Source organism: Lytechinus variegatus, chromosome 2, assembly GCF_018143015.1.
Source record: "Lytechinus variegatus isolate NC3 chromosome 2, Lvar_3.0, whole genome shotgun sequence".
In the NCBI taxonomy this organism is placed as follows: domain Eukaryota; kingdom Metazoa; phylum Echinodermata; class Echinoidea; order Temnopleuroida; family Toxopneustidae; genus Lytechinus; species Lytechinus variegatus.
Window position 1 is genome coordinate 78,031,746 of NC_054741.1, and position 20,936 is coordinate 78,052,681.

At 38.2% G+C, this 20,936-nt stretch overlaps 1 protein-coding gene across 1 annotated transcript in view; it reads right to left on the reverse strand.

The window, feature by feature from the left end:
- The window catches only part of LOC121406967 (pollen-specific leucine-rich repeat extensin-like protein 3), a 74,487-nt gene that overhangs the window by 19,871 nt on the left and 33,680 nt on the right, over positions 1 to 20,936 (reverse strand). Inside the window, exons 4-6 of the mRNA XM_041597840.1 lie at positions 17,123 to 17,636; positions 8,621 to 8,898; positions 1,524 to 1,867 (exon numbers count right to left, since the gene is read on the reverse strand). Of these exons, the coding sequence (XP_041453774.1) occupies positions 1,524 to 1,867; positions 8,621 to 8,898; positions 17,123 to 17,636 (1,136 nt within the window). The remainder of the gene's footprint in view (positions 1 to 1,523; positions 1,868 to 8,620; positions 8,899 to 17,122; positions 17,637 to 20,936) is intronic.

Genomic DNA, 20,936 nt, shown 5'->3' on the forward strand with positions numbered 1-20,936 from the left:
CTCCTCCCATGTCTAACTAAATTAGAACCAACCACAAAGATGCCGTCTGTGTATCCCGGTTAAAGTTCAGAAAAGTGCGCATGTGAGTCTAGACTGTACCCCTGAGAATGGGATTTGATCTCAACACGCAACCGCCCATATCTCTAGACAACATTACTTCACACCTTCTGTCAACCCCCATTTGGGGGAAGAACCCTTATTGACTCCATCTGTTGGTGGAGAAGAATAAAGAAAAAGGATGATCCTCTGGGCTTTAATTCATCCTGATCCTTGCATGTGATTCTGATTGGGCAGATGATTAGTGACATGTGATTGGAATCAACCAATGATGAGGTAGTGACAGTAAAAGGGGTACCTCTATTGTTACCTAAAGGTCTCCAACCCTCCCATTAATCATTCTTCCATGTACCACCTTTACTCTGGCCGATTTAAACTCTAGCCTCTTTTGATTTAGCGATAACAGTTCAAATGAATGTCCAACATAGCCTTCTTGCCTGCCCTTTTCACTCTCCTAATCCGTTCACAACACTAATTTATCAATGGATTGTGGTTCCAAGACCTAACTAAAAGTTATCGCCCCTATCTCCACTCTACCCCCAGCCCTTCACCAATGGACCTTAAACCTGTGACGTATTAGGCAAGGATCAAGGAGGCTCATGTTTTCCAGGCCCCAAAATTCAATAAAACAAAGGTACAGGCAGATAAAGCAATAATTGCATAGCATCTGGCTGCGTATCTACCTAAGTCACGAATCGATTAATCTCCAGACGCTGCCTGGTCACATTGCCTACTGAGATGACCAAGATACCTCTACGGCTCTGACAGTGACCTAGTTATAACTGGGCCATCGTGACGGCTACCTACCGTTGCAAAGTGTTGGCTCTCTTGCTTGTTTTGACTGAAACAGCCATATTGTATTATCCCTCTGTGGAAACCTTTTCCCCTGCAATCTCCCTCAGATGATATTTGATAACAATTGGAGGTAACTTGAACTTATCTGCTATCTTACACTGCCTGGCCTAATGGTTGAATGAGATTATGGGAACAGAGGAATAGCAGCCACAGCAAAGACATTCCTTCAATAGAAACAAAGTCATCTAAAAGTCGGACAAATATTCTCAAGAAAAATCGGTCTTCCTTCTCGGCCTTCTGAGAATATTCCATTCCTAAATGTGCACTTATCATACATCTATCACTATCAAAAAGAACTGTTAGCACCCAAGCATTGCCTTACAAAAAACAATTGAAATCTAGACCTGATTAACACCGAATATTCAAAGGTGAATGAATATTATGGAGCTATGGATATGAAAATCCCAATTTGATCATTTACAGGCACTGCATGATCCTACTGTGACTCTAGAAATGTCATTTACGTCAGTAGCTTGTAATCAAGGACTCGAAGACCATCCTTCATAAACCCTACATGGCCAGTATAAAAACATGAAGCAGAGGCTCACTGATTGTAGTGCTAAGTTTATAGAAAAGGAGAAGCTACGTTTGACCTGAAAGTTGATTCTTACCCTGATAGCCTGCTGCCTGAGTCTCTCTGCGTCACGCACCACATGAGGTGCTGCTGGAGAAGACACCAGACTAGGAGGTGCTGCAGCAGCAGACGGCGGCAGGAATGAGTGCTGGTGGGTATGCTGATGCTGGTGCATGTGTTGGTGCATATGAGTCTCTTGGCGGAGGTATGGAGGGGGGCCAACCGACATGCTGGGGTTATGAGACGCCAGGAAACGGTTGTTGAGCTCTTGCCGAAGCAGCTCTTGTTGGTGTTGTTGCTGCTGCTGCTGTTGTTGTGGGGTGGGTGTCTGCGGAGGTTGCGCTGGGGGCGCCGCTGGTTGCGGCTGTGGTGCACTCTCTGCTGGGAGAACAAATTGAAACAAAAAAAGTTATCCTCCATCTATAATAGTTGTAAATTTAATTTAATTTAAACGTGGAAACACATTAACATATACAAATAATCAATGTTTCATTCATAACTTTGAATGAATGTGGAATACCAAATGACAATCACCACAGAAATTTCAATATTAAACTGAAGACTGAAATATAATAAAAAAAATTCTTTCAAGAATATATTAACTTGAGTCAAATTCAAACAGTCATCATTCAACTTTCAATGCCTTAATTAAAAAGGGCACATAAAAATTAGAACAACAAAATTATCGTTAATGACTGTCATGTCCCCAATGTAATTAAAGTACTCCTTTTTAGAAAGCAAACATTTGGGAAATGTCACATACTCTAGGGCCACTTATCTACAGCACCTCATAATTGACTCAGTCTTACAAAAGCTAAAAATAATCACTGTTTATTTGTCATCCGCGAACATAGACATTTGTCATCTCTTCATGTAAATGCAAATGTGTATTTAGTTGTTATTCATATGAAAGACAGGAGATCTGATCCACATCTGTCTTTTCCACTGAGTAAGAATGACAGCAAATCACTCTTAATGCCATGCAAATTTGCAAACATCTGGAATATGAAGTGATCAAAAGTATGCATGTTTGCTATGTCAACTCGCCTACATGTACATCATCATCTAGCCGCAGGATAGGATAGCCACCTGTACACACATACATACACACAAACCCCCGCTGAAAAATGGCGGTGTAAACAAATGGAGCTTTAAATGTCTGAGGTTAAATTTGTGTATCATATTTCCAGATCTGTGTGATAATGCAATGTGTCGAGTCTAACTTCATCAATTTAGCCTCATAATGGCCTAATAATAACAGGCCATCAATGCTAAATTGAGTACATTAGTGATACCCTATAGTCAGTGCTATTTCCAAAGTACGTCAGATGGCATGACGAGTAATTCCAATTAAGGAGCTCGTTACTCAGTCGTGGTCGTCATTAGTACCGTGTTGCCAATTTGCCTAGCGTGGTTACACCCTGCTGGCTTATTCTCAATCTCAATTTTTTTCTTTGCCCTTTTATCTGTTATACTGTTCATTGTTTTGCTCTTAGTACATGAGTCAATATCTTCATTCAAAATTTATTTCATTGGGGAGCTCAGGTCATAATCCCCACAACCAAATTGAATTTGTCTCTGTGCCATACATCTCCTTCACTTGGCCATTTGATTTCTGAATCAGATGAACCCCTTCCTAATTGAATTAAGTGCTAATTAGGCGTGATTTGTCGCCCATTAAGTGACAGCGACTGGGAATCTACTAACGCCTGATGTGAAAACAGGAGCAATCTGGTGATTGTCTACAGCCCGCTGGACAAATGTAAACAAGACGATTACAACGTTAACTTGTTTCATTGTCTCCCTGACCTTGGTAGGTGCTTCCACACTTGCACTTGATAGAGAGGCAGGATTAAGTAATAATCTATTTTCATACTTATGTAGACTGCCTGTCTGGTTTGCAATGCATCTACGCATTAGAGGGATGTCCAACTTAAGCACAGCACCAATACGTATAATCTGCCTAACAATCCACTCACATTGGAAAGATGGAAATGACGGCTCTTCTTCGGATCAACAGATAGGAAATGAACGTATTCTCAATATGAATATGATTCATTGGAATGTTCTTATCTAATACACTTTAATTTCCCAACATATACAGGACTAAAGTGAAAGAAAATATGACATTTTAAAACCAATATTCAAAGAAGTCACACATTAATCACATGACCTTAAAGATAGTTACAGGAATGGCAATGTCTTTGTTCAACGTACATGGAATGGTTGAAATAGATGCATCTAATCAATCAAAGTCTCATTTATTTCAATCTGTTGATGATAGCTATGGGATTCATTTGATCTAATTCAGCACAGTGACATTACTGAGACTGCTCAATAATATCCACTTTAAATATATTTAGCTGTGACTAATAATAGTAGAGTGAGGTCAACCAACATGAAAGCTTAGCGGGATCAATTAATAACGCATCACCCTCTTCAAGATTCCTTGATATAATCTTCATAGATCAACCATGCCAAGGGTATTAAAGGAAGGGGTAGAAAAGGTAACCCACATGAGATGATCCATTCAATCTACCAAGATTAAGAGGTGATTTCGGGTGACAGAATACACAGGGGCTGTTTATCAAGTTTATAATCTTGAGATCTATATGGGTATGAGTTATTTAACATCACACCGTTCATCTTCCTACATTACCCTTGAGAGATCTATACCGTCATCGCTTTCTAAGGCAACAATATACAACCAGATCATGAAAACAGCATAGCTACTCTCAATTCAACACATACATCCTCATATTTACTAAGGCTCTTTAACAGTAAATGATGTTAAAATGTGCTACTTAATGTAAACATTCTTTCCAAGTGAAAGTGCCAAAAGAAATACCATTAAAGTAGTAAACTAAACAGATTCAATAGTTGATTTGGATGTCAAGCAAATCAAATGTAATTGGTATAGCTTGTTTGTTTGTCCAGTAACCTTTCCCTGACCACAGACACAACTGTAGACATTTCTACATACATGAAAACAACATCAATGCTACAGATCTCTCAAAGTTCAATCCATTTTTAAATAACTTGCGTGTTGGCATCATAAGCCAGCCATTCGCTTTGGCTGCACCTCAAAACCAAAGAGGGAAGCAGAAAAAACCTGAAGGCTTACTTTTCAACCGCAGAAAGGAAACAGTTCAATTATCTCATTTCGTCCTGCCAGTTTCCCCTCGCTCTCCAACAAAACAATGTCGATAGTATCCAGTGGATCTTTGAGGGAGAAACTTAGATATCAGCTACTGTGTGTCTGATCCTAATCCTAATAAGCCCAGTGATTTCCACTCAATGAAAAGATCTATTTGTTTATTGATATAACTGTCTGAAAATAGACACTGTTCTACTAAATGGGAGGCACTATAGACACAAACAAATTAACAAGGCATCTCAGCAAACTCCAAAAGTAAATTGATATCCATATCGGATTAAAAGCCAGTCAGTGTTCAATCAAACAGATTGCTACTATATCAGTTTATCTCATCATAAATCTCAATTCTATTTCCTGTGATAAATGATTATCCTTTGTAAACAACCTTCTTAAAGTTATTATCATCTTTTAAAAAAAAAATTATAGCTTGACAGATTTGGAAGTTTAGTGTATATACCATGATGTAGAAAGTGAACATAAAAAACAAATAATTTATAACGTATTTTGTTAGGAAGTCTCAACTTCCACCAGATATTTCTTGAACTAACTTGAAATTACAGGGAGTTCTAACATCCTAGTACGATTCTCTATGCCATTTTCACTTGCTCTACCCTTGGTGCATAACCATTTTTGGTACTTCCAGGCAAAATTTAACAGGAAATAGAGGATAGCATGTACTTTGCTCTAACCATCCCATGAAGTTACTTCAAATACAACTGCCAACAATCCCCTTCCTCGCAATACATAATACCCCAACGCATACAGAGCTTTTCATGGATTTAGATCCATTGCATTTACGAAGAGTCTGCTAAATTTAGTCCTAATCATTTAGCATTTCTATTCTCGTCAAAGAGATATAAGCATCTTAGAGGCAAGGTCATAGAGCTTAAACTGTTGGGGGCCGGCGGAACGAGGGAATATCTTTCCCCAGCAATACTTTGAAGCGTATCAGGCATCTTTTTACAGAAAAGTAAAAATGAATGGTTAGTTCTGCTAGGGTACCCTGGAGGCTGAAGCAGAACCACTTCCTGACTTGTAGGATTGGGAAACATTTCTGCCAAATTTCCCCCAATTTCCAAACTAGGAAGAGGACAATTTATGACTATATCCTCTCTTCCTTCCAAAAGCTTAAAACAGAGCTATCTATTCTCTCTCTTTGATGGAATATTTTGTACAATATTATTCTTGGAGTATTGTTGATACTTGTAGAGAAATGGATGTCCAATAAGTTGTTCCAACACAAACTCTGCTTCTGAAAAGTGTACCCCAGGCAGAAAATTGTGATGAAAAAATATAGTTATGCTAGTTTCAAGTTTTGATTTTTCCTCTTTTCAATTGAAACAGTTCCATGCATGTCATATTAAATGAACAATGGGTGAGCTAATGATGCAATCTTCCCATCTTTTTGTATTTTATTACACAATGTTAATTCAAATTTCAATTAATTTCCCCATCCTTTTTGCTATTGCAAATTTTTATAGATAATAAATCCAAATATATTTATCAGATGAAAATCTTGAGAAAAAGTTTTTCTCTTAGAAAAAAAATGAATTGTGATTTTTCTGCATTTTTCTAGTTTCTAGTGTGTTCATATCAGCATAAGACAACATAAATCGAATAAATTAGATGAAATCTCGCACGCACGGATAAGACAAAAGATAAAGACATATCGGCAATTCTCTATTTAATATAACTGCCAGGTCACATCACCAAACCACAAAATCAAATTTAACAATGCTCAAAGTACACAAGCACCTCTGCCTTATTACGATTGGGAGACAATGTCTCATCTCTTGGCAATCAAAATTCAGTTTCATCAAAATTTGAGGAATAAACTTGGCAATGCAAGCTATCAAGATTCTACCATTCTGGAATAATAATAGATATTGAGACTGGACAACACTTTGTCATTTATAGAATGTTCAATTGACCAACTAAATTGACAAGATTCTATAAAGGTCACAATGGAGTCAACGAGTCCAATTTTGAAAAAGAAAATTTGAGATTTGGGTTCATGGGTCATTTGCTTGAGCCAATTCATTGTTTGTGTGAAATGTAAAGATATTGGTGATCAATTTCACAAAAAAAAATATTGACAAATGAATGGGGAAAGAATTGTAATTTCCCCAATACAGACAGATTCCAAGATGGATAAAGGTATCAACTCTTTTCATCAATAATGTTACTTCAGGACAGATATAAACTTAGACCTATACAGACCTCATGGGGAAAACTAATTTAAGAACCTTTCCTATTCCCCTTAAAAACAAACAAACTACGACTACAATGCCTCCAAAAGACTGGAGGATTGAATTGTTGATACTGGACAGAATTCATAAATCAGCTAAAAATATTAAATTTACAAATGAGGGATGATTCAACATAGTAGCAAACAGGGTTTACCTCTCCGTTCAATTAGCTTGCCAAATGACTGAGTAACAAAATTGTATTTGGTGACTAAATAAAAGGATTTATTGAATTATATCCATGAGAATGGCCATAGGACATAGAAAGCACAATGACCGCTGGCTGACCCCTAAGAAGTGAAAAGATAGTAAGAATCCCTGGCTGACCAGTTTTCGACCTGAAATGAGATTATGATGAACGTTAAACCTAGCACAGACACGACTGCATTCCAGCAATCTCCATTTACTCATTCCAAAGCAATCTAACTCGGGATGCAACTTCATTACACTAACAGCGTATCCAAGCGTTCGTTCCTCCTTTGAACAAATTATACCAAATTTGTGCACTCTCTTTCTGCACTATCCCCAAGACCTAAATCAACTTACAGTTCCGAGCATTCTCCTCCCTGAGCAACAGCCATCAACAGCATGCAGTTGCCATATTTAACTTTATTCCATTACGCGTAAGTCATGGATAAATTGCTGATAAATCATAGAATTATAATAGAGGGGAGTGACCTCAAGCAATTTCCCATAACCTACACATACTCACATGCATCCACAATCCATCTTACCCGTACACATTTGTTGCATTCGGTTTACTTTTTAAAAAATCCATCTGTTTGTTTTCCCAATTTTCTCTCAATCAAAAATAGATGTCAGCAAAAGGGCATCCAGTCTTTGTAGGTATCCCCTTGTTGACGTTTTCTCTATCAGTTGACATTTCGTTTTAATTTTCTCTGAGTGTTCAAGCGAATGTTTGTGTGCTCAACTCACAATGATTGCCCAAGCATTAAGAAAACCCTTATTTATATTATTGTCCAAGAATACATCCCATCCATTTTCAGGAGATTTTAAAAACAACATACATCTGTTATTGCACTCTTGTATGATTTATATACTTCAACCTCTCCATCCAAAATTCCAAGTTGTTTGCATTATGTTTTCATTTGTTAAAATGAGTCTCAGAAAACACCCAACTAAAATTCAAGCACAGGATACTTAAATCCTAAAAAGATTCCCAAATGATCTCTTTCAAATTAAGTTTATATGAACTTCCTCTCATTTTATATCATATCTGGTGGGTGTTTCATAAAGCTGTTTGTCAAGTTACGCACAACTTTATGCACGACTGGAACATGATCTTGGGTCCTAACTCAATTACATAGGGATATATCACTTGGCATGAGAAAAGAATACCAGTCGTGCGCAAAGTCATTTGTATCTTAGGAACAGCTTTATGAAACACCCACCTGTGTATTTAATATCTTACCATAATAGAAAATCCTGTGGATTGCGGATATTGATGCACTGTGAATTTGTAAAATTTGTTAGCAAACAAGTGTTATGAAGCCGTCATAACTTCAGCACATTACAGAGGGGAAAATAATCTTCCTGAAGTACGAGTAGAATGATCAACTGAACAAGTTGGGAATGATTCATTGTTTCATTTCGACTCTTTCTGGGATGCAATTGCTTAGTTAAGTGTTGAGAAACAACTTTTAGATTGTAAAAGCACTATACAAATGACAATATTATTATCATTGTTGTTATTGTTACTGGTATACTTACGAGGATAGTGCGTTGATGGTTGTTCTGGGTAGTGGGGTGGCGGCTGTGTAGCCGGGTTAGGTCCTCCCGACAGTGGTGTGCTCGATGTTAAAGGTGGCGGTGGTGGCAACAATGGAGAAGAAAACATATGTGGGTTAGAATGAGAGGGTGGAGGGCCCTTGGGCTGGCTACTGTGCTGCTGTGGGTATTGGGGGGTGGGGTACGGTTGAAGGTTGGATGACCGCTGAGTCGGTGTACCTCGAGACCCTGGGTTTGGTTGTCCAATGTGACTGGAGTTACTGTACAAATGAAAAAAATGTAGGAAAAGATGGCTTAGAATTGCTTTATTCAAACTTAATAACCCCAAATTCGTACATCTGTGTCAATTAGATATTCTAATGGGGTGTTGCAAGAAACTTGCGATCAATTGCAAGTCAATTTTTGGTCGCTAAATCAATCATATGTCTTGCAGTCAATTGCAAATTAGTGATTGATCGCTAATTTGCTCCTTGAAACAAGTTTAGTCTGATTTGCTACAGCTAATGTTGATCAATCAGTTGTAAAATTGCAACAGAATACTTGCAATTGATCGCAAATATTTTCTTGCAACACCACCTAAGTCATTAAGGCAAGGTCATTGTATGAATTGTAGGATATACCAATCTGAAGCACTTAAGTTGAAATGATAAATAATAGTATACACTACATATACAGGCCTGTTGCAGTGTATTAAAAAAAACACATGCTTTTACACCATTTTTGAACCATCATGGTTTTTATGAGTCATATCCAGTAAAGAGAGGTTTCACATCTGAGCATCTCCCCCATGAATAGCACTCGATGTGACAATTCCTAGAGCTCATTCATCATAGGTCTCTTATAATCACAAAGGATAACTCCATTAACACAATAATCAAAGTAGCTGTGACAATACCAAAATTTGAAAAATAAATGTCTCATGAACAAATTGTATATATATAAATATATATGACTTGGGAATTAGCCAAAAAGGCTTTATTATAGCGTTCTTGTCATACATAAAAAGAATACCTAAACCTTTGAAAGGGAAGACTCAAAAGAATTAAGACCAACATCTTCTCGAAAAGAACCAACACTGAAGAGATCAAGAGAAATATGAAATTCTATCCACTGGAATAACTTATTGTTTGCTAATCTCACATATTACATATGTATCTCAAAAAGAATGATGAAGAGCATGTAAGAAATTATAAAGAATCTTAAACAATCAGTTTTAAAAGAGAGACTGCAATCTTCTGTTCTCATAATATCATTCTATCGGTGTTGAATGCCATTATTTTTTTCCCCAGATGTGTGTTTCCGAACTCATTTCCTGACGAAGCGTAGTCGGATATTGATTGCTATTGATTTTCTTTTATTTGTGGTCGATGAGCGTTTCAGGTCACGGCAACACTGAAGATGCTTGATTTCATCCCTGGAAATGTGAACTTCCAATCATGTTCAAATAAATGTGCCCAGCATGTCATAATCTCCTTCATATAATCATATTTGATCAAAGAATGGGGGGGGGGGGGGGGTGTTATCTAGAACAAATCAATCATTCCAATTAAATTTTGAATAAATAGTGATTCTGGTTTTCTAGGATATCTTCATCCGTTTAATGAAATGGGCACTTGAGAAACATGATGTAGTTTCTTAAAATCATAATTGCAATTTGTGTTCTATGCCCAAAATCTACAGAGGTCAGAATTGTGTGACCTCAAAATTCCTCATTTATTAGGAAATGCACAATTAATTCCTCAAAGAATGATATATTCTCTACTTTAAAAAAAAACATATTGTGAAAAATATTTCATTAATTTTCATTTCAATCATCAGCAAATATATATATATATTCAAATTTTACTTTTCAGTGAACAGAGCAAATAGAACTAGATCTATAGAAGGGCTAATTATATTGAATACAAACTTGTAACACAGGGAGATTTTACTTCCTAAGTCCACCTATTCCGCAGAAATAATCACCATCACTGCAACAGAAACATATACTCCTTTGATACTTGTCCTAAACAAGAGTATATTCCAATTACTCCTTGCATATATTCCACTCATTTAGATTGTATGTATGAATCCAATTCACAAGTTGTCATAAATTCCTCTCCCTCAGAGTTATTGTTTTTCCAGCTTCCTGTAAGCATGCAGAAACATGGCGTCCTTGCTTAAAACATACATCCAATTGAGCTGAATCCAAGGAGAGACAGAGATAGAGTGATAACATCATCGATTGATCACCATCGACGGCAATTCACCCCCTAAAAGTGAGTCGAAAGCCCAAGAAATCTCCACGGAAGTTGAGCATTCTACGATGGGTGTCGGGAGATCTCCGCCGAGGGTTAGGGGGGCTTAGATGGAAAGCGTTTCCATCAGATCACTAAAGCCACTCTCGAGTCTTTCTACCCATATCACATGTTGATTACCCCTCACTTGTCTTACGACCGATCCCATGTACTATTGACTGTGATGTACAACAACGCTTGTTCACATTGACATAATTCTTCAAATAAAACAACACTTCTGCACAGAAAAATATTTTTGTATTCTCAACCTAGAAACAGTATGCAAGAAATGTTGAAAGTGAAAAAAATTGTATATATGCAGGATATGTGAATGTATTATAGACAGAAAAGAGCATTATCATCTTCGTACTATAATGAAGTATTTTATAAACATACCTTTACTCTATAGAGCTATGAAAATAAATGAGACTCGTGAAATCTCCAAGAAACATGGTCATTCTGCACTAGTCTTCATTTCCAGTAAGAGGTTTACTATCTGTTTATTATTCACAAGGTTTCCAAGACCATGATTAATGTAGCAATAGATCCAATGGCACACCCCCAATGGGATAATTCCATGTATCACGTTGCAATTAGAATAACACATAGCAAGCTAACTGGGTATTTCCAATGCTTTAATCCATGATACAGAGAGAGCAAACCTATATGCGAGTGTTAGAGGGGGGAGGCGTCAGGCCCTCCTATGAGATGGATGATCGAGCCAAGGTGCAAATCCAGGCAACTCACTTTCAAGTCCCAAATGGCGTTGACTTGTCATCATCTCGGCAATACAGGGCCAGCGCTTCTTATTCCTTTTTGTATGCGTCTCCTTATGCACCTAATAATACTAGATCAGCTGCAAATCTGTGGACTTAGGGTCCCTCTCTTTCGCTGTAAGCCAAGGAATTGGTGGGTTCAGCTGGTGGGATTAGGTGGGGGGAAGCAGGGAAGCGCCTCCTTGATCCCAAGGCAACCTAATCTTGCCCCAAGCTGATCCTGAAGAAAGCCTCTCACTATTCACCTCCTCGTGTTGATCATACTCTACCTCAGGCGATGGAATGCTGTGTAGTCACAGCTATGCATGGTTGGATACGAGCCGTTGCCGTAAGCAAGTCACTTGCCCCTTTGCTACGACAGCACACGTATCACTGATATTCAAAGCCCATCCATAGAGTCATTATGATGATGGGCATTAATGGATGAATAACGCTCTCAGCTGTCTCGTGGGGTCTCCACTCATCACCGCCTTTGTCAGTCGACGCAAACGGCAACACACGCTGCCGTGAGCACCAAGTCAGGCAGTGAGCTCAGCACAAAAAAAAAATCAAGGGGCAGCAACTCCCTTCTCTAGGCAGCCTTCCAAAACAGGAGCATCACTCAATCTCTATCAGGTCGCATAATAACGACAACAACCGACAAAATTCAATTATTACCCAGGCGCTTTCTCATAAACTGGAACAAACTCAGTTTGTCACATTTCCTGCACAGTTAATGTCATACCGGAGAAGGTAATCGGAGCCCCGACAATGATGATATCGGGGAAAGGCCGAGGTAACGGGTCGTTAAGCACCAGAGCCTGGCTTACGAATTGACAATCCTTTGTAGCGAGGAATGACCTAATTTACTCACATTTCCTGCGAATTATAGGGCAGCACAAACATGTGTCTCTGAGGAACCCCTGTCCTTCACAACCTCTACTCATCAGGGAGTCACTACTCCTACCCAAGAGAAATACCCCTTCATCATAGCCAGACCTACAAGGGGGTGTGGCATAGGGGTAAATTTGTCCATAATTTCCTCCTCAAATCAGCCAATTACTTTTGCAAGAGTCTGTGCCTGAAGAACTGTCCCACTGGTCGCTGAAGACATACATAAACACAATAAAAGGAAGCATCACAACAAGAAGTTTTCAAGACGAGTGTGGAATTTGTCGTATCTGCCCTCCCTATTTCATCCCAATTACAACGAGGAATTCAAAACGAATACTGGCAGTCATAGCGTGATAAACAAACAGAGATGAAGATCATCAGGAGTAATATGTTTGGACGTCTTATCAGGCTGACTTCTCCCTCCTACATCCTGTCGAACCGTGAACATTGAATGGATGATTTGGGACGTTTCCCCTTCTCTATCCTGCATGCTACTCCACCTCCTAATCTGCCAAATTGAAAACAGCAACAGATCTCAAACAAACATCATAAACATTACGCATCTCCTTCATCCTTTGTTACATCCCACCATCTCTCTTTCACATCCATTAATTCATCATCAAGCTAAACTTATTGCTTGCCTTTTTGCATTATTACACTAACAAGCATTGGGTAAGGCATCCCAACAATGCAACCAAAAAAAAAGGTTTCGCTAATTCTCACAGAAACTACCTTGTTATGGTTTGATTTCTAGAACTTCCACTTCTGAATTCCCAGACATATCCCCTTCCAAATTAGATTACAGCTTCTTAAGTAGGTTATATTTTGGTCAATGATGTCAATTCCTACAGTGATATTCTAGAACTCGACTTGGATGGTTTCTTGAGGGGGGGGGGGGGGTGAGAAGTTTACCCTCAATGGTTTGATGACAAGAGTGTTTATCAACATCCTTTTAAACTCCATAGATAATCCCATGAGATGTGTCTTCTTGAAGTGGGCGGACAAGAGTGTGACAAATTTCCTTGACTTATTACAGTAAGGTAAACCTTTTGAAACATCTACAGTAAATAGTATAGATCAGGGATCAGTATTCCAAGATTAAAAACAAAGATCAGAAAGAAATTGGTGAAGGGAGGAAAAGACGAATGAATGATCATTAAGGAAAGGAGGGGTATATTTTCAGAGAAAACCCCAATGCACCAGCGAAGTCAGGGATGTAAATATGATCCAAAGAGAAAATGTGACTCCTGTATCCTGTTAGTTACATAATTAATAAGAATGACCAAAAGATAGCACTGATTTTGAATCTCAATATAGGTGGTTTCAGACCACCTCGAAGTTCACCAGTTCCAGGTATTCTCTGATCAGGAAATTTACCCCGATCAGAAAATACCAGGTATTTTGGTAATGTGAAAGCAAACTCCGTAAAACCCAAAAGAAAATACCCGCTAAATAGTAGGTACTTGGCGAAATTACGAGAACTTTCGCGGGATTTTACAAGGTCGCAGGTATTTTGAAATGTGAAGCAAATTACGGGAACTTTTATCCCAGCGTGTCGTTGGGCACGGCGGCGTGGGTGGCTGCTGGGCTAGTGATTTTGAATCTCCCGCCTTGCCTGCTTATCTAACCACACTGCGCATGCTCGTAACTTCGGGAACTTATCCCGAAGGATGTGTTTCGGGGTGGTGTGAATGCAGGAATAATTAATGGGTATTTTTTAGCCTAAAAAAGTTCTCGTAATTTAACGGGGATTCTTGTGATCGAGGCGGTTTGAATCTACAATATGTGATAGGTAAGGAGAAACGGCAATTACTTTTGAGAGCGTGTGTTGTAAAGGAAGAAAGAAATAAGAGAACGAAAAAAGAGAAAATTGTTGAAGAAGGAAAACAAAGGAGAAGACGCATGGGGAAGCTGAAGGGGTCGAGAGGTGACAGGATTGAAAGAAGAAGATCAACCCATTAAAATGGTGACACGCACATCTAATGCAACATGACAGAGTTGTGAGGGGAGGGAGGGTGTCATTTCATAGACGAGAAGCACAAGACTATGAGGCAGTATCTGGAGAGTAATCCTGGGGATTATGGTTAAGAGGGATCGTAATTCTACACGTTACAATCAAGGTCATCAAGAGATCATGATGGATGGATGCGGTGAGATGAGAGTCTACGTTAAGGGAAATACTCATTACACCCAGGTAATAAGCAACATAAAAACCACACAATTAACTGTATAGGAATAGCAAGGAGTCACAGATTAGTTCACTTAAATGCCCATTTACCCCTTTCATCAATATCTATTCCGTACCTGTTCAAAAAAACATTGACTTAAATGGCTATTTTCATCAAATGCTTTGTAATGAATAATTCCAATTGTAATTGGCTTTCATTTTGCCCTATTGTGTAATATACCATTCATTGTGAGTTTTTAACCATAACATGTTTTAAAAACCCAACCCTAAATAAATGAAATCATATTCTTGTAATATTTACCCCAATACTACCAGTTCTAGATTATTTTTTTTTCAATTTTCTTTAGTTACCTATACCTCTTTAAAAAAATACACATTTTAAGGTAGCAGCAACTTCCATGTTTTAACGTCTTTTGGTCTGACGCGGCCAGGATCTGAACTCCCAACCTCCTGGTTGTAAGACGGACACTCTACCAACTGAGCAAACACACCAGTGAAATGCATTTATATATCTTGTGGATATATTTGAACTACATTCTGTTTTGCCTTTTGATTCCCTTTATCTTAATTTATATATTTTCCTTGTGTGATATCATCATTGAAAATCTAGTCACATATTGTGATAATGATACTGATAATAACTGGTGCCAGTGCTAAAGAATCAGTCATAATACTGATACCAACAAAGTTATCAAAACTACAGCTTCTGATGACAATGACGACGACAACAACAATGATAATAATAATAATGATGATAATAATAGTTAGCCCTAATTGTCACTATTGGTGTTCATAATTTTTATCCCACTTCAGGAAAGTTGCCGATAAGGTGGTCTGGAATTTCCAGGAATGAATTCCTCAAAGAAGCACAATGACTTATACAATGAAATGAATCAATGATATGACCTGAACACCATCGATGGGGCATTCCCCTTTCTCTTGCCTTCAGATTTTATTCTTATCCTTAATTGCCGGCGTCTACTCCCTCATCATTTAATGACTACTCTCTCTATCTTTCACTTGATTCAGAAGAATTAATCCAATCAATTAACTAATTAACCACAGTCAGGGAGTAGAAGAGATTGGTATTTAATAGCACCCTCCCTCTCTAACCACCTGTTGGCTTGAGTCACGTTGGTTAACAGATCAATGAATGGTCCAAGGTACTGACTCATCTCCTGTTCACAGATAGGTGGGGCTCACATCAAAACTAACAAAATGAAAGCATCTTGATATTTATTCAATACAATGTACACCATGTATGTCAAGATGTCAAAAAAAACATTGTCACTAAGAAAATGCTTGTAAGGTGAAATGAGCTCTTTCTTTTAATATTTAAATAAAGTGCTTTTTTCCCTTTATCAACGTATTTCCGATTAATTTTGGAGAACTTAAGTAAAACATAAAGGCCATTCTTGTGCTTATAGACCCACATTCACGCACAATAATATTAGTTTAAGATTTTTTTTCTCATATTATCCTTTATTTTATGTTCTTAAGAAAAAAATGAGTAATCATGTATCATATTAAATGGAAAAAGCAATCCTTATATTACTAGCTTTCTACTTTATCCTCCTGTTTCCCTGCAACCTACTGTACATTCCAGTTATCTTATGTCAATACCAGTATCTCATGAAGCACTGGAAACCTTTCTTATGCTGATAGAGAGTATAGAAACGATTCCTAACCATGAAGAGTGAGCAATCCCCTGCCAGGCAACGGAAAGGCACTCCAACACAAAAAGATAGATATCTCAGCAACATTTCTATGGAGAATCACACATTATGAAGCCGTCTTTCAATGCACTGTTGACATTCATTGATGACTCATCTGCAGGAATTGATCTGGGTGCAGGAACCACTAGAAGGGAAGTTACCTGCAAGGGGATGACTCCCTCCGCTTTATTTATAAAATAGGCTGTCAACTAACCTTTAATGCTGCCATCATGGGGTCAATTTATGCCAGTTTCTTTCTATGAAATCCAAGTCATGTCAACAGAAAGAACCCCTCCCCCTCCTTCATCAAAATGCCTTTGTAAACACTTGTGTAATTCTTTACTGCTAACAGAATCCCTAACATGAAATTACATTATCTGTGATGTGTGTTGTTCTTTTTATTCCTCCAAGACTTTCTTCCAAAATTACTTATAGATGAAAGCACTCTTTTCACATACATGTTAATCTTATGATATAATAATACATTTGAATGTCATTTTCTTCCCTATGCATTAGTCTTAAAAAAACATGACACTATTTAGGCTTTTACTAGCAAGAAAAGAAAAGAAAAATAATCAAGAACAGTGAGGGTAGCATTATTAGTTGCACTGAATGCAAAAGATTTTAAGATGGAGAAAAAGAAAATATAGCCATACCTATTCCAACCAGGACCTTTACTAAAGCTGCTTCCTCGATTATCTCCTCTGTCCAATGAATGATCTCTCTGTATCAGTCGTTCCCTTTCTCTCTCCCTCTCGTTCTTCCTCTCCTTCTCTATGAGAGCAGGATCCTGATGGATCAGCTCCTGGGGTGGAGGAAGCTCCTGGACAGGGCGGGGTTGACCCCCTAGACCCTGGGAACCCAGACGGGCATGGTGGGCAGGGTTACTCTGGATGACATTGCTGCTGATGTTGAGTGTGTTGTTGGAGGCAGAAGTGGTAGTGGTTGTGGTAGTTGTGTTAGTTGTAGAATAAGGATGATGAGGCAGCACCGCTGCAGCAGCATTGGCTATAATGACCGAGTTGTTGTTGATGATCGTGTCCGGCTGAGCTGCGTTGACAGGAGGATATTGGCGCGCTGTGGGTTGGGGTACTGCTGGCTCTGGTGGAGAGGGGCTCGCATCCCCGTTGATCTGGGGTGTGGTGGAGTTAAGGTTTGGCACTGGGTCTCCTGAGAAGAAAACAAAATTATTATAGTCAACACATCAACTGATACCTTTTATTCATCTATCATAGAAAACTGAAGAAATAGTTAAATATACATTTGTCTGACAGTGGTTATGATAAATGCATTTCTTGGTATATCCATATCTTCTTGAATGAGCATTTAAAAAAAACTCACCTTGTACCAAGAGTATCACACATTTTCTCTCACTATTCCCCAAAGCAAATCAAGTCATGCATCTCAGTCTCATTATAATGACATCAGTTACACACCATCTCACATATCTCACATTTACACCACCAAAAACTAAAGATAGAGACAAGGCAGAGATTCATTATTTACATCATGTCATGGGATCACAAATAGACTAGGGCAGGTAACAAACAAGCAAGCTCCCCAGCATGCCACTAATCTGATCAAGCCGTAATCTAACTTAGCCCCGATCCCAGATTGACACCAAATTGAATTCGCACACTCAGGGGGAAATAATTAACCTACCAATTCAGATTGGCATCCTCTGAGCTCAACTTATTCTCGCCATTTTTTTCTTCTCGCCAACAACTCCTCTTACGTCCCTATTGCCACATCCAGAGAGCAAGCGCATGCTTGCCAGGTTTGCGTGCAGGGACCGAGAACAGAGGGCTTACATTACGCCAGTTTTGTTTCTAAACATGTTATGCTATTCCTTTCCCTTTTCGAGAGCTATCAATCTCTAAATTGAAACTAAATCTGGACGTGATTCCCCGCAAATTGAGGCTGTGTTGTATTACATCCATCAATAACTCTCCTCCCTAGCCAATCATTTGAACCAATTCTCATGATCTGTTTAGAAGAGGCAAGGCAACTTGTGCAACCACTATCTAAAATGCTCCTAACAGATTGCAATTTAGGAAGGGAGGTCATCTAGTCCTTCAATTGATGCACAGTAATCAATGTGATCTTCAAGACTTTTTGAAACTGTCAAAGGCGTGGAGAAGAGACACTTATCCTCAATTACTATTGATACTCTTGAAAAAAAAACCTTGGATAAGATGATCAAGATACTTTGATCATTTATCTATTTCCTATCATTCCATTGTATGCCTTCCATCTATCAGTGTTATACCAATGAATGAATGAATACATTCATAATGCTGAAACAACGAATTTAAAAAAATGCATATCGAACAGCAGAATTTCAGCCATGAGTGTACATTAATTCAATAATGTTAAGAAACAAAACTGGAGACTCCATTAAGCAGGTCTTTCATTCTATAACCTTTCGGATGTTCCCCCTCCAATGAAAAAAAATGCATCGAACTTCATGAATATCCTCACATTTTATATGGTGAAAAAAATTCCCACTAAAAACCAATCAAGAACATTCAGGAGCCATCTAACATCAAAGATGAGGATCCATCACGCCCACTTGCAGCCTTCATCCTTTTTGCAAGGAGTAAAGCAACCTTGACAGGGTTCGGCACCCCAAAATTGAAAACAATTGACACTAATGAAGTCTCGGCTAAGTTTTCAAGACTAATCAGTGCCCTAAATTGGCCTGATGCATGCAAGGCGGGGCTCCCTCGTTTGTCCTCTTCTAGTGGGGAAGACTAAAAGATGTGTTTAGAATGAATCTCATTCGACCAGCTAATAAATACAAGGTCTGTCTGTAGTGCAAGATGTAATGAGGTTAAAAGGAACAAGGATGATCTTTAGTTCCAAATTGGCAACATTAAGGATCAAGGCAGATCATGAGGATAAAGACAGAAAAGCAAGAAACAGTTCAGTGTGAAGTGAATGGAAACAGAAAATTAATTCAAAGTAGATGAGCTAACAATGAGTTAAATATGCAAAGACAAAAATAAAGTTAGATATACAAAGGGGGCTGAGATATACAAGGTATTATTTTGAGAATACTGAAAACTGTGAGATGGTGATGCAGGCGAAAGAGAGGGGAAAAAAGATAGATAGTTATAGAGTTATATAGATTGCAAGAGTACTGAGACAAACCAAATGGCAGCTCCAGAGCTGACAGCTTTAATCTGAATGAAAAGTACCATACTCTTATTTCATCATGATCATTCAATAATAAATGACCTTGTATATGATCCATGTTTTCATTACTACACAGACAGCAACTAGTTCATGTGATCAAACACAAATGTGAATAAATGGCTAACCTTCACACTCAAGTGTGACAAAGGCAGCACTTTTGGTATATAATCACTGCCATTGAAATGAAATATGTTTTTAATAATTAATTGACTGAAACCATTAAAACTTCAGTTATCATCAGTATAATTGCCAAATGAGTTTAATTTCCAATAATATTATTACAACATCTCTGTACGTATGATGTATCAAACCCCTTATGTGATTTTGATTCATGTTCTCTTCTATTTTTTCAGTAACAAATGAGCAGAAGAATAATCCACAATAGAGATTCAAAAGAGAACCCTCTAGTACACAGAAATGATAAATGATTATCTCTTGCAGAGGGGATGTGGGGCTACTTGATCTCTAAATGATCTTAGACAGAGGTTAAAGCTATTCTTTCTGGAAACCCTATCTATTTTTAATCTCTCCCCACTGCTCGCAAGAACAGCATCACAGCAAAGACAAAAGAGCTTGAAGAATGGTGCCAGAGCTCATTAGAAGAATCCATACAACATCAGCATCCTAAAGCATGGATCAAAACAATGTTAGTATGAGATCACATCACCCATTAGCAAGCGACTGCAGGAGGGGAAAAAATCATGCAAAAAATGTCTGCATAATTAAATCAATAAATCAAATCTTTGCGTCTATGTCTTCTCTGCAGGAGTGAGAGGGAGCGCACATTGAGAATTTAGGTCAAATCTATAGCACCGCTCATCGCCACAAATCAATTAGATTTTCTCCGGCTTTTCTGCGCGTCTTTGTGGTTGATGATCCCCACGATTATTTTGTAAACTGACAAATTTAGCTGGGATGAGGCGAGGCGATATTGCTTTAGCCATGGAGGGATGGTATGGAGAATATATTACATCTTAATATTTCTGGGATGAGTGATAATTGGATTAGATACACAGCTATTAAATCAAATGATCAATAAGGGACATCGGAATGAAATGTTATTGCAATCAGATAGTTAATGACCTTAGTGAGAGAGGTATAGTCATCATGCCTGGACTCTATCTCATCAATCTTCTAAATAATTGAAATATAAATATTTCAAGATTTTCCAAGTAATGCTACTGCGAGAATAGTAGTTTTAGTACCTGTTCTCAAAATATATATTTCCTTCATCCTCATTAAAGCAAATTCAAATGTCTTCATGAGAGAAAA